Here is a 16,648-nt window from a genome sequence, read left to right as displayed (position 1 = left end):
ATGGACTCAAGTCTTGCTACCGGGGCAAAGGTCTCCTCATAATCAATTCCTTCTTCTTGATTGTAACCTTGGGCCACTAATCTAGCCTTGTTACGCACAATGACCCCATGCTCATCTACCTTATTTCTATAGACCCATTTTGTTCCAATCACCGATTGGTGTAACGGTCTTGGAACTAACTCCCAAACATCATTTCTAATAAATTGATTTATTTCTTCTTGCATAGCTAGAAGCCAAGATTCATCGAACTCGACCTCTTTAAAATTCTTTGGTTCAATTTGAGAAATAAAAGCAATGAAATTACACAAGTTTCTAAGGGAGTTTCTAGTTGTGACTCCTTGTGAAGGATCACCTAGAATTTGGTCTATAGGATGAGCACTTTTGAACTTCCACTCATGTGGAAGGTTAGAATCCATACCTTTGCTTTCATTTACCTTTTCCACGGGTGGTTCCTCTTTGGGAGTTTGTGATGGAGCGTTAGATGATTCTCCAATGTAAAGATTTTGAACCTCTTCTCCCAAACCTACAACATCATCATCTACACTTTTGCTTGTAGGAGGGTTAGACTCATCAAATGCAACATGAATAGATTCTTCAACAACATTAGTTCTTTTGTTATAAATTCTATAAGCTTTACTATGTGTTGAATAACCTATAAAAATTCCAACATCGGATTTTGCATCAAATTTTCCAAGGTTGTCCTTGGTGTTCAAAATATAGCATTTACATCCAAAAACTCTAAAATATCCAATGTTGGGTTTTCTCCCTTTCCAAAGCTCATAAGGGGTTTTATTCATGTTAGGCCTAATGAAAACACGGTTCAAAATATAACAAGAAGTATTGACGGCCTCAGCCCAAAAATATTTAAGTAATGAGATTTCATTGAGCATTGACCTAGCCATTTCTTGAATTGTTCTATTCTTCCTTTCGACAATTCCATTTTTTTGTGGAGTTCTTGGAGCCGAAAAGTTATGGTTAAAACCATGTTCATCACAAAACAATTCTAAGGCATCATTGTCAAACTCTCCACCATGATCACTCCTAATGGAGGTGATTGAATACCCTTTTTCATTTTGCACACTCTTACAAAATTTAACTAAATTTTCCAAAACATCATTTTTGAGTTTCAAAAATATAACCCATGTAAATCTAGAAAAATCATCAACAATCACAAATGCATAGTATTTACCACCTAGACTAGCAATTCTTGAAGGACCGAATAAATCAATATGAAGCAACTGCAAAGGTCTAGAGGTTGAAATCTCTTTCTTGGAATGAAAAGATGTTTTAATTTGTTTTCCAAATTGGCATGCATCACAAAGTTTATCTTTAACAAAAGGAATAGATGGCAAACCAACAACAAGATCTTTTCTAACCAACTTTGAAATAGAATCCATACTAGCATGTCCTAATCTTCTATGCCACAACCAAGAATTATCATTCATAACGGTTAAACATTTATTTTTGCTATCAAAGGAATCAACATCAATAACATAAACATTATCCTTCCTTTCTCCAACAAAAATAACTTCATTGGTTGAAGCATTTTCAATGGAGCATTTTGAGGATTCAAAAACAACACGAAAATCTTTATCACATAGTTGACTAATACTAAGTAAATTATGTTTAAGGTTATCAACAAGAAGCACATTTTTAATATATGGAGAGTATACGTTACCGATATCACCAATGCCCAAGATTTTTCCTTTTGAATTGTCTCCAAAGGTGACAAAACCACTTTCCTTGCTCTTAAAACTTGAAAATCTTGATGGGTCACCGGTCATATGCTTTGAACAACCACTATCCAAGAACCACAAGCTTTTGCTCTTCCTTGTTGATTCCTACAAAAATAAAATCATTTGTTGGCCTTTGGTACCCACATAACTTTGGGTCCTTCCTTGTTAGTTTTGGAACCCTTTGGTACCCATTTGGTCTTGCCTAGATATGCATATCTCTTTACATGACAATATGAAATAGTATGACCATCTTTGTTACAATATGTGCATGTAAAGTGTGGTAGGCTAGTTGGTTTTACAAAGAAGTTTCTCAAAAAAATTTGTTTCCTACTAGGATCATATCCAATACCACTTTTTCCAAAACCACAAGATTGACTCCCTAGCATAAGTTCATAGCCTTCTTTACCTTTTGTAAAAGTATATATGTCATTCTTAAGGCTTTTTACATTAGCATGCAACTCAACAATTTCTTTCTTATATGAGGAACAAGTAGCACATTGAGATTTAGCCAAAAGTTTCTTTTCATTTAATTTCAAAATCTCAATTTCCTTTAATAGCATGTTGGTCTTTTTTCTAAGGGTTTGGTTTTTAGCAAGCAATTTTCCAAAATCATCAAATAGTTCCTTAAATGAATTTGACAACTCATCATATGACATTTCTAAGTTATCATCATCATTTTCACTATCACAATCACTTTGGTTAGAAATGCTTACCCCATCATCAAGTGTCATCATGCACATGTTTGCTACTTCATTCTTCTCCTCATTATCGGAGTCCTCCTCATCACTATTGAGCCAATCCGCCAACATTGCCCTTCCTTTGTATTTATTCTTCTTCCTCATTGGGCAATCCATTTTCATGTGACCGGGCTTCTTGCATTCAAAGCAAATTGGTGGATCATCTTTGCTTTTTCTTTCTTTTTCTTTTGAGTCACTTCCTCTTTGTGGCATCTTCCCAAAGTTCTTCTTGAATTTCATGAACTTTTTGTATTTCTTTGAGAAGAGTGCCAAGTCCTCCATGTCACTACATAGGCTATCCTCATCATCTTCACTAATGGCACAGGAGGAGGAAGACTTGAATGCAATAATCTTCTTTTTCTTCTCAACCTCCTCTTCATCTTGTGCACTCATGAAAATGTCATGGTTCATGAGTGAACCAATTAGTTCTTCCAGGGGAAGTGTTGAGAGATCCTTGGCTTCTTGAATGGCAATCACTTTGCCTTGATAGGCTTTGGTGAGACTTTTCAAAATCTTGGTCACCATCTCCTTTTGTGAAAGTACCTTGCCAAGAGAATTCAAACCATTAGTGATAGTAGTGAAACGAGTATACATGTTAGCAATAGTTTCATCCGCTTTCATCTTAAAGTTCTCATATTGAGTGGAATAAATTTGAATTTTAGTTTCCTTCATAGTATTTGTTCCTTGATGAGTGACTTCAAGCATTTTCCACATATCATAAGCGGTAGAAGCTTGTTCAATATTTTTTAACACATCTCTATCCAAACCACATATAAGTGCATATTTAGCTCTAGCATTCTTAGAAAGCATTTTCTTGTCATTTTCATCATATGCCTCATATGTCTTAATAACTTCTACACCATTAATGACATGTTTAGGAATGTAAGGACCATTAGACACTATATGCCCCAAATCATAATCAATAGATTGAAGATAAGTTTCCATCCTAATTCTCCAATAAGGAAAGTCTACTCCATTGAAGAATGGTGCTCTATTTGTGCTTAAACCTTCTAACATGTTATTTTGTGAATTACTTGGAAACGCCATGCTCTAGATTGTGAAATCTAATCAAATAAATGAGTCATTTCTCTGATACCAATTGTTAACCCAAGATATGTTTCCAAGAGGGGGAGTGAATTGGAAATTTAAACTAATTTCGGAAATTTAAAACTTAATATGCCAAATTATGCAATAAATCAAATTTATCAAGTAAAAGCAAATAATATGGCAATCAAATAGATATAGGAAATAATCAAACTTGTAATGTAAAGAGTTTAAGGTTAAGAAATTGCAAACTCTCGAATTTTACAAGGTTCGGTAGAACTAAGCCACTTACGTCCTTGGTCTTCAAAGCTATGGACCTAGCTTTGAGTTCCACTATCGAGCCAAGTTAACGGGCTTGACTAACCCTTACAACCAGGAATTTTTCACCAAGGTATTTCCAAACCTCGTACAATAGTTTTCCACCACCAAGGTATTATCAACCTCTTTTTCGGATTGTTGAAGTGCCAATCTCACTCTAACCGGGTTGTTTACAAAACCGGTGCCAACCTCACCTCAATCACAATATGGGAATGTGTTTGATATTACAAGCGAAAATCACTCTAGAAGTATGATGATACAATGAGAAACCTAGAGTGATTAGCAAGCACACTTAGAAGAAATAAATACAAATTTTGGCTCAAGTGTGTGAATATGTGTTTGGATGATTCAAACTTTGGGAGCTCTTTGAAATCAATGGATTAGGTTTGATATATGTAATAAATGCTCAGCCAACCCCTAATTTTGAGTGAAAAACGAGTTTATATAGAGTTTGGGAAAAAACTAGCCGTTTATAGCCGTTGGGGGTTACTTTTTGAAGCTGCCTGCCGCGAACCGGAATTCCGGTCTGGGAGCAACCGAAATTCCGGTTGCCAACCGGAATTCCGGATGGCAGGCAGTGAGCAAAAGTTCAAAATATGCTTATTTTCCCGTTTTTCAATTCTTTATAACTTTTAGCTCGTTTATCCGATTTCAAAAATTCCAATTGCGTTACGACCGTATCGGGATGTATTTTCTTAAAAGTGAATTTAGGATGTCTAGTTCTCATTTTGAAAAATCACCATTTTTAGCACGTGAATGAGCCAAATTTTATACTTATGACTTAAAGTAAATTTGCAATCACTTTACAAGACTAAGAAATGAAATTAAACATTTATCTTGAGTCTTGAAATCCATTTCGGGTCATTTCCGAAAAATTTGGTAGAATGACCATTTTGCCCTTGGTCATAAGTTTGACTTTGAATTGCTAATTCACTTTGGTTTTTGCTACAAAATCAACAAATCATTAGTAACAAATAATAATCAAATATTTGTTAATCATCAAAACAAGGAGACTTAAGAGTTTGGGTCAACAAGGACTGCATGCAGAATGTCCCCTCCAGATCTTCTACTCCATTCAAGTCCTCCAAGCCTCCGAGATCCATCCTCTAGGCCTGGAGTATAGTGACAGGTGTCAAGCACAATTAGCATGGACCACAAGCAGCCATCTGACAATTTATTATTGCACAAGTCGTGGTGGCGAGTCTGTACAAGCAACAAACAGGATATCTCACGACGTCATCTGATATGGAAAAACGTGCAGCTACCCTCTGACATTGTCAGGGACGTTCTACCCCAAAAAGTAGTGGATTGAAACTCTCATAATTGAGCCCACTGTGATACGCCTGGACCCACCAGCGTATTAACTATTGGAATGTATTACTTATTGTACATTTAATGCTCTGTTAAGGGAGAATAATTGTAATTACTCCTCATTAGAGAATTAATTGTTATCATCCATCTATAAATAAGGCTAGGGCACATATTGTAAAAGATCCCAGATTTTGGTGTTCAGAGCATTGTTAAAACGCTACTTGAAACTTCATAGAAGCTTGAACCCCCAAGCTTCTCTCATCCTAATACAATTGACTCATGGAATAAGGTTAATTAATAACCTGAACAACGTAAATCTTTGTGTCTCCTTCTATATTTCTTTAAGCTTTTGTTTAATTAGTTAGCGAAAAAGCTAGTCAACACGTATGTATGTAGTATTAATTTTTAGAAAAGTTTTATAAAATATATATAGAGAGAGAGAAGGGTTTTCAATAGTTACATTACCATGGTAGCTATATTTTTAGTGACCTTTTATAGAAGATTTTAATAGATCATCAATATATAAATTTCCATTTTTAAATTTTAATTTTAGAATTAAAAATGAATTTTTATATATAAAATTAAATTAGTTATTTGTTAATAATCATTATGTCATTATAACATCAAAAATACATAATTAATTTATTGATGTTTTAATAAGTAAAATCTCTAAATTATTTTATTTCAAACACTTTAATTCTAATTTCAATATTAAACAATTTTTTTAAAAAAAATTATGTTCGTGCATATGCTCTATAATTTTCTTTTTATTAAGAATTCAAAAATCTCTTATTGTTTGCGGCAATTTCTGGATATATTATTACACAAAACAAACGCATTAGTCTATAGTAATCGTTAATGGTGCTATATTCAATTATGTATAACAATTTAACTCATTTGATCAATTTTTATATAATAACTTGCAATTTTATCACCAACTATGAAATCTATATACAAAGATACTATTTTACTTTGAAAAAATAATAATTTTTTTGCTGCATAGGTTATTAATTATTGTATTTTTAAATATCAAAATTTAAATAAATAATAACATATAAATAATTTATTAAGGATATATATGTTAAAATTGTTATGTTAAAGAACTAAAGTATAAAAATAATAAAAACAATTATGAATTGTAACTGAAAAAAAAAACTATTTGATACTTGAGTTAAAAACATTTAATTTTTAGAAACCAATTAATGATTATAATAAAATTTATTTTTTCTATAAGATAATTAACATTCCTATTAAGGAAATAATATATTTTAAATAAATACTAATATTTTTTCCAGCCAATTATTAAATTAATAAATTTAATAATGATCCAAGGAATAAAAAAATGTAATCATCAATGCTTATAAATTGATATAATCACTAACCTCTATATATATATATATGAAATTTTTTGGGTGGTGATTTTTAATCACTATTTTTAATATTTTCGGTCCAAATTTGTTACTATATTTTTTTTATATGATATTGTATAATACAGTTACAGAAGACCTCTCACAAATTTTCAAGAAATTTCAAATAATTTAAGATACCGAAATCAGAATTTAAATAGCTTATTGCACAGACCTATAAATATTGAAACAAACAAACATGCAATAAACTGTTTGAATCTTGATTTCGACATTCTAAATTATTCAAAAAATTTAATTTGTAAAATGTCACATATGTAACTATATTATACACCAGTCAGTTCCTTAAGAAAATATATATATATATATATGAGACTCAGTACTATATAAATATATATACATATATGAGAATTGTATAAATATACAGTATAAGTTTATGGGGAAATCCAAAAGTTAAGTGGTAAAAAAACCATATATAATATGGCTCTTCGAAAATTATTTTAGTAAAAGTTAACAATAGGTCAGTTTTATACATTAACTTTTAGAATACAATATTTTTATATATTAACTTTTAAAATATTATATCTTTAATAAGATCCCAAAAATTAAATTCCATTTTAACGTTATTCTCAATGTCCAAAACACAATATACCGAGCAATACACTGTATATATAATCCAGTCCAGGTTCAATAACCAGAGTTTGCAAACAATACAATTGACTAGTGTGTAATGAAGACGGTGCCTCAAAATTTCAATGTCAACAAATGTGAACTTTAATTGACAGAACCAAACTGAAAAACTAAATAACAAAATGAGGAAGCAAAAAGGAATAATGGCAAGGGTAAGACCTTAAGAAACATCGTGCATAGAAGGACAAATTAATCTCTTGCAAAGCCTTTAAAATTTTAATGTTGTCTTAAGTGCATCTTTCTCTACAGAATGGCAAGGTCCTTTCTTGGAAGACCACCCGCTACCTATATCTCATGAAGAATATGAAAAGGCCTTAGATTAAACACAAAGCATTTCCCCCTTTGAGGCCAACTAACCGCTGGCCACAATGTCATGAATTGCACTACTGATGCTGATGTCGTCAGATCGGACGGCCAATTTCATTGCAACTTCCTTTGAACTATCAATCCCGAAAGACAAGCGAACCAACACCTTCACATTGCCCATGTAAACACCAGATAGTAGACATGTGTGCGACCTCGAGTTGTTGGGAACAACTTCCGAGCCCTGAAACAAAGTAATAAAAAATAAGATGAACAAAGAAATTAACAGCTTCTTCAAAGCAAGCTAGAAATGGTAAGGCTCTTATTTTCAGTCTTAGGGCAGTATAGGAGGCATATATAAATAGACAGAGATACATATGGGGATCATTATAAGTGTAATATTCAATGTGTCAATAAAATGACCCACTTTTCTTCTTGGTAGACTATTTGACTGGCATTGCACAAATAAATTGGCGTTATTTTATACAGAGGCCATTTTTTGTTGATTCATTCATTGGTGCCTTCTAATATCAACAATTTTTGCCGCAGAACATTCTCAAAACCTTTTATAATACTATCATAAATAATAATAACTAATCTGAATACCAAAACTACGTTTCGTAGAAGAATTGAGATGGGAGGTACATTAACCCAAGGAAAAATAAGGAAGATAAAGGGAGAGAAAGAAGGCACATTTCCCTTATTGTGTTCAGCATATATAAAAATAAAAAATACAAAAATAACAAATCCCCCCTATTGGTAGTAAAGAGAAGCCGAAAGAAAGAGTTTTCCTTGTACACCATTCTATCATTAGTTGTTAATTTATGCAACTTTAAGCACACTTAACGTGATATTTTTAAAGATTAAATATTCGCTCAAAGAGCAAATGTAAATTCATCCACTAATCTCATCTCTTCTATATCCTTTTTTCCAAACACATCCATCCCATAATGTCTCAAACCCTTACTTTCAGTTGACCCTCCTACCAAACACTCAGAAAATAATAATTTCATGCAGAAGTGGAATGTCTCAATTATTTACATATTTCAAAAGCTAAAACATTTTCTTCATGTCATTTTTTTAATTATCGCATATAGAATGCAAATTACTGGATGTGACTAACCACCCTAAAGCAGTCTGATACTTGTAAAAACTTTTGTATTTTGAGAGGATATTACTAGTGTACTCAAAATTAACATAGCAAAAAAAAACGACACAAACTACAAAAAACTTACCTCACAAGGCTGCATTCCCAGAAGGCTGATGACTGCATTCACAGCTTCAGTTAGGTTCTCTCTTGGGCCAAGACCATATTCATCCACCTGCTCGCTGTCAGGGTCCATACTTTCCCATGCATTCCTGAAATTGGAGACTAATACTTTCAACATGTAATCTGCTGCAACAACCTCAAGGTCCTCCAGCTGGTACTCATCCTCTACACCATCTTCATCTGCCTCCCCCGTGCTTGGATCAACCTGGAAAATCCAGAAAACTATTATGAATGAAAAACACACAATTTTAATGTTGTTTTATGCACACATTATACACATAGTATAGCCTCCTTCAGAATTCATTCCACCACATTTTAAAAATCCCTAATCTTTGTGGTTGATTTTCTAGTAAACAGTGGCCATAGGATGTAATAGGCTGTAAATCATTCACGCTAGTCACATGTTAAAATCAGAATATATGGTCAAAGGCCTATTAGGCTATACATATGATTTCAGCCCTCCCTTATGGCCACTGTTTAAGACTTTGTAGTTGCTACATCAAAGTTATACATGCATATATACATATATATATATATATAAATTCTTTGAGATATATCCAAAATGACAACAGACTTTCAAACCTAACCATGTATTGGCACACAGCTCAAGTCATATATACTTCTCCACAATCTATATAACCACTTGTCCTACATATGGTTTTAACCAGATCAAATGACAAGAGAACACACAGAGATGCAAGGCATTGCCAAAGATGAAGGGAACAAACTAGATACCTCTTTAACAATAAATCTCAACATGTTTGAAAACTTTCCAACTGCAGAGACTCCTTCAGGCTTTTCAAATGCCACAAAAGTCTGTCCAGGTGTATCATAAGGAAGAGCTCTGAGAGGCTTTGATGCTACTTCATTGAAATCCTCAGCTTCTGAAGCATCCACTAGAACAGTGACCTGTCAACAGGTTGGAAGATACATTAAGAATCTAAATACGTAACCATAGTCACAAAAAGAACAAGGATGCTTCCTTTTTTAATTTAGTAATTACATTTTCCAGTAATTGCTCTGGGATTGTATTGGTGCAGTTATACTGGAACACAACATGGCCATCAAAAATATGCTTAACAACATTAACTGCATATTCGGTTTCTGCTTCCGTCAACTCCACAGGTGGCGAGGACTGATAACAACAATAACACAATCAAGAATGCATCAGTAACAAGTAAATTGCAAGTGTTTGTGAAGCATAAGGGAAAATTTTAAGTCATCACAGGACCTTGAAAAGATTTCCAAAGCTTGAGAACTCTGGAATAGAGGAAAGCAACTTGTCATAAGCATCCACAGTGGATGGAGGGCCACTTGGAGGAGCTCCCAACCCAGTTTGTTTTTTACCAGGAGCTTTCTTCTCTGCAAGCGGCTGAGACTTAATCTCCTTGGGTACAGAATTAATGTCAAAAGGTTCTTCTGAAGGCTCCTGTAACAACATTAAAAAAGTAAAACAACAATGAGATAGTAACCTTGAAAACAAAAATTATATTAAAGGGGAATGGGATAACTCACATAATTTTTCAAACTTGTCTCTAGATTGGCAAGTGGAACTTCCAAAGATCCAAAGAGGAAGTCCTTTACTTCTTCGTCAGTTTCAACAATGGAGCCATCTCCCTCAAGAGTATTCAGATAGAGAGTAGCCCTGTCACGAACCTACAAAGTAGATCAATTGTAACCATAACTTATCTAATGAACTGAGTGCTTAAAGACAAATGCAAATTTTAGATTAAAACCATAAAGAAAACTGAAACAAATAAATACATTATTATATAAAAACAAGTATTATATATATATATATATCAGGAAAGGCAAACAAATAGAAACACATGCGGGCCTACATGCATTCAAAAAGGTATAGGCATACATGTTATACTTTAAAGCAAAACATATCAATGTTTTGGAATTCAATACATCAAAAGTAACTAACCTCATCATCACTGTCAAACAGACATCGCCTCAGCAGAATAAAAATTCGAGGCTGAAGCAGAGAAAAGAATTATCATTTCAAATTATATCAGTAACCAAAATGGATAAACAAGACAAGTCATTCAGCAAAAGAAAAGAAAATAAAAGAAAGCTATACCTTCAAGGAATCAACAAGAGCACCAAACTTTGCCAATGTGCTCACAGCACTGGCCCTGACAGTGGCATTCTCAAGATGTACTCGATTATAAATATACCTTATATACTTGCTGGGATCTGAGGTTTTTGGCCCTTCAATCCCCAAAAAGTGAAGTATCTACAATATCAAAATTTCATTCCAGCAGTGCAATAGAAGTTATAGGGTCATTTAAGAAAAACTAAAAGTAAAGATATTGTTCAGCAAATTTATAATCAATTAAAATCTTACCTGTGTGGATAGATAGGTAAATTCACAATCTTCAATGAACTCACAGAGATGAAGCAACCCACTTTCTTTTGCATCAGGAATATCTCTTATGAGGATCACAATTGAGTCAACAATTGCCTTTTTGTACTCAAATCCACCTTCTTCTCTAAGAATGTTACTTAGGAAGTTCATCCTGTTGAAAACAAAAACAAGGAAAATTAGGCCTTGTAATGTGGAAAAATTAAAACTAGCCAACAAAATATGAATTGTGTAAACATAGAAACTGTGACAAGTCACTCACAAAGATCTGTACTTCAATGGAAACTTCAAACACAATGATCTTATTGCTTCCACCACAACAATCTTGAACTCATCAGCAATATCAGACATGAAATTAGTTATCTGCTTCATCAAGCGATCCACACTTGATTCATTCCCTGTCTTCAGAAGTGTGGTGATGGCAAGAGTCGCGATGCTTCTGTTGGGATCAGATATTAAACTTTCCATATCAATGTTGCAGTTTGTGACAGCCATCGGATGTGTCATTGCCACCTGCAAACAAATCACCATTAGTCATATATATATATATATATATTTGGAAACAACAATTTTCAAGAACTATAACTGTAGAAAATATTTTTCCAGTCTAAATAATGTAGAAATGATTCGATGAAATAGTATCTGCTGGACATGATGCTTTAATTTCTCCAGCTAAATAGAGCACAAAAAACCAAATATAACCACCTTAAAAGGGTTATCACAATTTATCACTAAGTTAGGTGAGTAGGACAGTAGGGCGAGAGAACCTTGTTCAAAGTGCGCACAGCAGCAAATCTTAACACTGGCTTTGACGAGCTTAAAAAGAGCTGAAGAACAGTGATGGCTGGAGTCAATTCTCTGTTGGTCACACCACTGAGCTCTGTGATTGCTTTGGCAGCCTCAAAAATCACCATCTCTGCTTTATGGCGCAGACAACTCTCAAGATAATCATAAAATGGTCGGTCCCCTGTTTGGCTGATGTTACCTGATTCTCGGATGACCTGGGTAGATTTTAATATATGCTTAATAACAAGTTCAACATTAATATAGCCTTGAATGTAAAACAATGCTATCTCTATTAGAATATGCACCTGGCTAGTGTAGCGAATCAACAGGCATTGGGCTAATGGAGAGCGAACAGTTCCTCTTGTTAAGCTAGTAACCAGCTTGCTCACTGCCAATCGATCATTCTGCCGGATCTGCAATTTCAATAAATGTTCTATAAATCCTTCGACTCTCTATACACAATGCTGAAGAATGACTTTACTGGCATGCGATTACCCTTAGGGGGTGTTTGTTTTGAGTAGTTGAGTTGCCTTGAAAAGTGTAGATGGGCTTAGGATGGATGTAATATGAAACTCTTGTATACAAAAGGGTTCACTTTACCCTTAAAATACATGTAGGGCCCACACAAATTATTAATTTTACGCCCTTAAAATTTGAACCAAACATAGGAAGGGATTTAGATTCTCATTCCCACATTTACTTTACCCCATACCAAACACCCCCTTATATGTAACCAGATAGAAGACAGCACATAATACAATCTACTGTACACTATGGCAATGTAGATAAGTATTTTGTTAGACATCCATAATTGAGATAGATTTCAACGTGAAACACTCAGTAAAAGCAAACCCAAATTTAGTTAAGGAACCCCAACAAGGCTAACCCTATGCTTTTCATAGCAGAGGTTCATTTGATAAGGTATTCTATGAGCAACATACAATTTGCACATTAGAATAACAAATAACTTCTTGTTGTGATGAATTGAGTGGTTTAGTACAAAATAGCTTCTTGAGACAAATAAAATGGTTTAGAACAATCTGTGCTGCAAATGAAATTCTTTAATATTATAGCAATAATAATAACACAATTTTTGTGGCTTCTTGATGACAAATTTGGAAATATAAAGTAGACCTATAATACTAATGATCTACATAAATTATGCAGTCAGGAATCTTATATATATTTATGTTTATATTCCATTGCCCCCAACCAAACATCACCTTAGTGAAAATAAAATCACAAGCTACAAAACTCCCATAATAAATGTAATCTTAATCAAGCCAAGGAAAAGAAATTACTGCAATGTTCAACACGACCTTAACTTCTTTTCATCCCTTGGAACAATTATTAAAAAAGTCTCACAAAAATTCTAGAAAATGAAAAGAGAAAAAAAAAAGGAACAAAAGTTCACATGGACCCATGGTCAAATCATAATAAGAACTGAATTTCAGTGAAAAGAAAAAAGTAATCTAAATGTTCCTAATAAGAGCCTAAATCTTGTCATAACAAGGGGCCAGCATACCTGGTGGAGCAAAGCAAGTGCATGGAACTGCACCAGAGCTGCTCTAGATTGAACAGCCTCCTGAACCTCATTACTCCACCTTTTCACAATCTCTGGGTTTGTCTATCAAAAACAGCATATATCAGAGGAGGAAATCAAGTAATATGAAAATCAAGGAATTGAGCAAAGATACCTGTAGTAAATGGATGCCACTAACTAAAGCAGCACTTGCAACCACTGGATTCTTATCAACAATGGCTTGTTTTAAATATCGCTCGATCTGTGTAAGAAGTGTTCCATCTGTAATCCGACAAAGCACACGAATGGCATTCGCCCGATACATATCGGTTTTACTATTCATGTCCTTCATAAGGGAGCTTGTCACAATAATCACCTTCACAATGAATGCAACATAATAAAAGTCAGCACTGATTTTTGCACATTCATATTAGAAATAGAAAACAACAGAACCATGTCCAAATGGTGTCACCTCATCTGCAGAGGGAGAGAGCTCTTTTATCATTAGATAAACCATTCTCCTTAAGCCTATATCTCTTGACTGGAAAAGCTTTGTCACAGCAAAGAAAACCTCTGTAGCTTCAACCTATTAATTTAACAGAAAAAAATGTCAAGAGATGACACGGTACACAATAACAAATCTGTAATTTTCTATCTAAACGTCTTTAAAAAAAATCAGAACAATCTTGTACAGTAATTAGCATAATGAAGATGTCTACATCTCAACAAAATGAAATCGATGAAACACAAAGTATGTAAGAAACCTTACCTTCGTAAAGGTTTCTCCCTGGTTCAGTAGGTACAAAAGCTTGGTAATAACCTATATCAATACAAAACAAATCCAAATAAGTCCTGGACAACACAAAAGGATCTAGACAAAGTTGCAAGCAAGTGGTCACTTGAGGGCATATTAATAACCTGGGAGCATCTTCTGGCATCAAGCTGAGGATCATTGAAAACTCTAGCTTCCTGAAGAACAGCACCCTTTTCGATCCCCAAAAACGGAGAGTAATCCGCTGTGAAAACAATGGACAAAATACATTGTATTGCATCAAAATTATGCTCATTATACATATCTAAATTACAATTCAAGCATTAACATCAAATGGGTCTTCAACCAAATCAAGGAAGCAACAAGATCTATACTCCTAAGCCTAGCACATTGAATCCAAAACTGAACCAAGATATACCTAAATCCAAACAAATCTACATTACAATTCCCGAGTGGAATTAAGTTTAACCTAACTATAAAAATAATTCAGATCAACCGAAAACTGAAGCAGATCAATCACAGACAAACCCCAATTCACTCAAATCTAAGATACGATTTAAAATGTAAAATCCAAAAAACAAGAGATCTGAGAAACAATTGGCTGATTTAGAAGCTTTTACGATCAGAAGTGAAAAAATGAAGCGAATTAATATGATAAATCATATCGAATTTGGAGAGACACCGGACATGGATATGGAGATGGTGAAGCGTACCTTCGTCGTCACGATCGTCGTCCTTCTTCACCAGAGGCTGAGCCATCTTCGAGATCTCGAGGGGGACCTGTCCGGACTTGACGCTGGGGGTTGTGATATTCTCTCGCTCTCTCTCTCTCACTCTGGTCTTGCTGAGTAGAGAAGAAAGAAGTGGAGTTTAGAAGATGAATTTTTAGAACATAGGACCAAACTTCTGTCTAACAAACGGGCTAAAGAGGCCTCGCCTTGGATGGTGAGAAAATGGCATCATCCTCTGCGCTCGTGAAATTATTGCTTCTCTGATCTCACCAACCGAATCGTTCCACGTCAGATATCAAATTGAATTATATATTTTCAAAACAAGTATGCCAGTCAAATAATATAACCTTTTTTCAAAGGGAAATTTTACATTTTATACATACTAATAGGACAATTACATAATAATTATAACATAAATTACAATTTTAAATTGATGCTAAACATTCCCCTATTTCCCAGAATATTCCTCTCATTTTTTCACACCCAAAAAACTCAATATCTCACTTCTCTCTATACTCTCTCGGTTTCTCTCTCTCTCTCACTCTTACAAAATACCCAGAGACCACCTCCGTCGAGCCTACCTCCGTCGAGCCCCCATTTCTGTTGAGCCCACCTCCATCGAGCCCCCACGTCTCCCATCCCGCATCTCTCTGTTGAAACCAAGACCCACGACAATTATGAGACCCACGTCGACCCATTTCCTCTAAAGTTTGACAATCAAAGGTAAAATCTCGAACCCATTTCAAGTTTTGATAGAGCATATTGTTGAATCTGTGATCTGTGGATTGTATTCATCATTTTTTGGGGATTTTTTTTCTGGGTTTGCACCAGTAGCTCGATAGGTTCGATATAGGTTCAATGCAGGTTCGATAATGGCTCGAGTGTTCTTTGGCAATAGATAAAACAAGCTCGATAGGCTCAATCATAGTTCAATAGGAGCTCGATAGTGTAGGTTGAATGGTTCGATACTTGCTCGATATGAGCTCGATAGGCTAGGTTGAATGGTTAGATACTTGCTCGATATGAGCTCGATAGGGTAGTTGAATGGTTCGATAGTAGGCTTGATATAGTTAGGCTCGATGGAAGCTCGACATTAGCTCGATATAAGATCGATGGTATACTAAAGATTGGGTTTAATAGTGGCTCGATGGAAGTTCGATAGAGGCTCGATGAATAGATTGATAAGGCTCGATAACAGCTCGATATAAGCTCGATGGCAGTGTTTATTTCGGTTTTTGATGATTTTTTTTTTAATTTTTTCCGTATTCTGTTTGACAATTTGTTTTCTTACCAATTTTTTTCCATGTGTTGTTGCAGATGCCTAAGTTGCTAGTTTCGTTTAGTGATCACTTTCCTAGTCGAGTGACATATCAGGGTAGTAGCACTTTAAATCACATTAAGACTAGGTTTGTGGAGCTCGGGCTGCTTGAAAGGGCTAAGGAATCCCCTTTCAAGCAGTTCTTTTTGGCTTCGGAGTTTAATTTCTCCGGAGTCTTGGTACATCAACTATTGTTGAGGAAAATTTCCAGCAACAACAAAGATGAGGTGCATTTCTTCTTGGGGTCGAAGTCTTGTAAATTTGGCATGGGAGAGTTTGCCCTGGTGACGGGGTTGAATTTCAGTACCTTCCCATCACCAGAAGAGTTGGAAGAGCGTAACCTCAGCGACTGGTTGATAAATGAGTATTTCAATG

The 16,648-nt window shown here is 34.6% G+C and overlaps 1 protein-coding gene across 1 annotated transcript; it reads right to left on the bottom strand.

Moving 5' to 3' along the window:
* Window positions 1-7,159: 7,159 nt before the first annotated feature.
* LOC133798729 (coatomer subunit gamma) lies at window positions 7,160-15,130 on the bottom strand. Its single transcript, XM_062237189.1, has 18 exons — window positions 14,938-15,130; window positions 14,371-14,468; window positions 14,222-14,272; window positions 13,925-14,038; window positions 13,628-13,828; window positions 13,456-13,557; window positions 12,236-12,343; window positions 11,912-12,145; window positions 11,407-11,657; window positions 11,127-11,298; window positions 10,860-11,015; window positions 10,704-10,754; window positions 10,289-10,429; window positions 10,005-10,202; window positions 9,777-9,908; window positions 9,509-9,682; window positions 8,739-8,978; window positions 7,160-7,747 (listed from the first exon to the last, which is right to left on the bottom strand). Exons 1-18 carry the CDS (start codon window positions 14,981-14,983, stop codon window positions 7,553-7,555), a joined length of 2,664 nt encoding a protein of 887 aa, XP_062093173.1. The 5' UTR covers window positions 14,984-15,130; the 3' UTR covers window positions 7,160-7,552.
* Between the last annotated feature and the right edge of the window lie 1,518 nt (window positions 15,131-16,648).

The sequence above is a fragment of the Humulus lupulus genome, chromosome 1, assembly GCF_963169125.1.
Source record: "Humulus lupulus chromosome 1, drHumLupu1.1, whole genome shotgun sequence".
NCBI lineage: Eukaryota > Viridiplantae > Streptophyta > Magnoliopsida > Rosales > Cannabaceae > Humulus > Humulus lupulus.
Note: the sequence above shows the minus strand (reverse complement) of the source record. Positions and strands in the feature narration are given on the sequence as shown.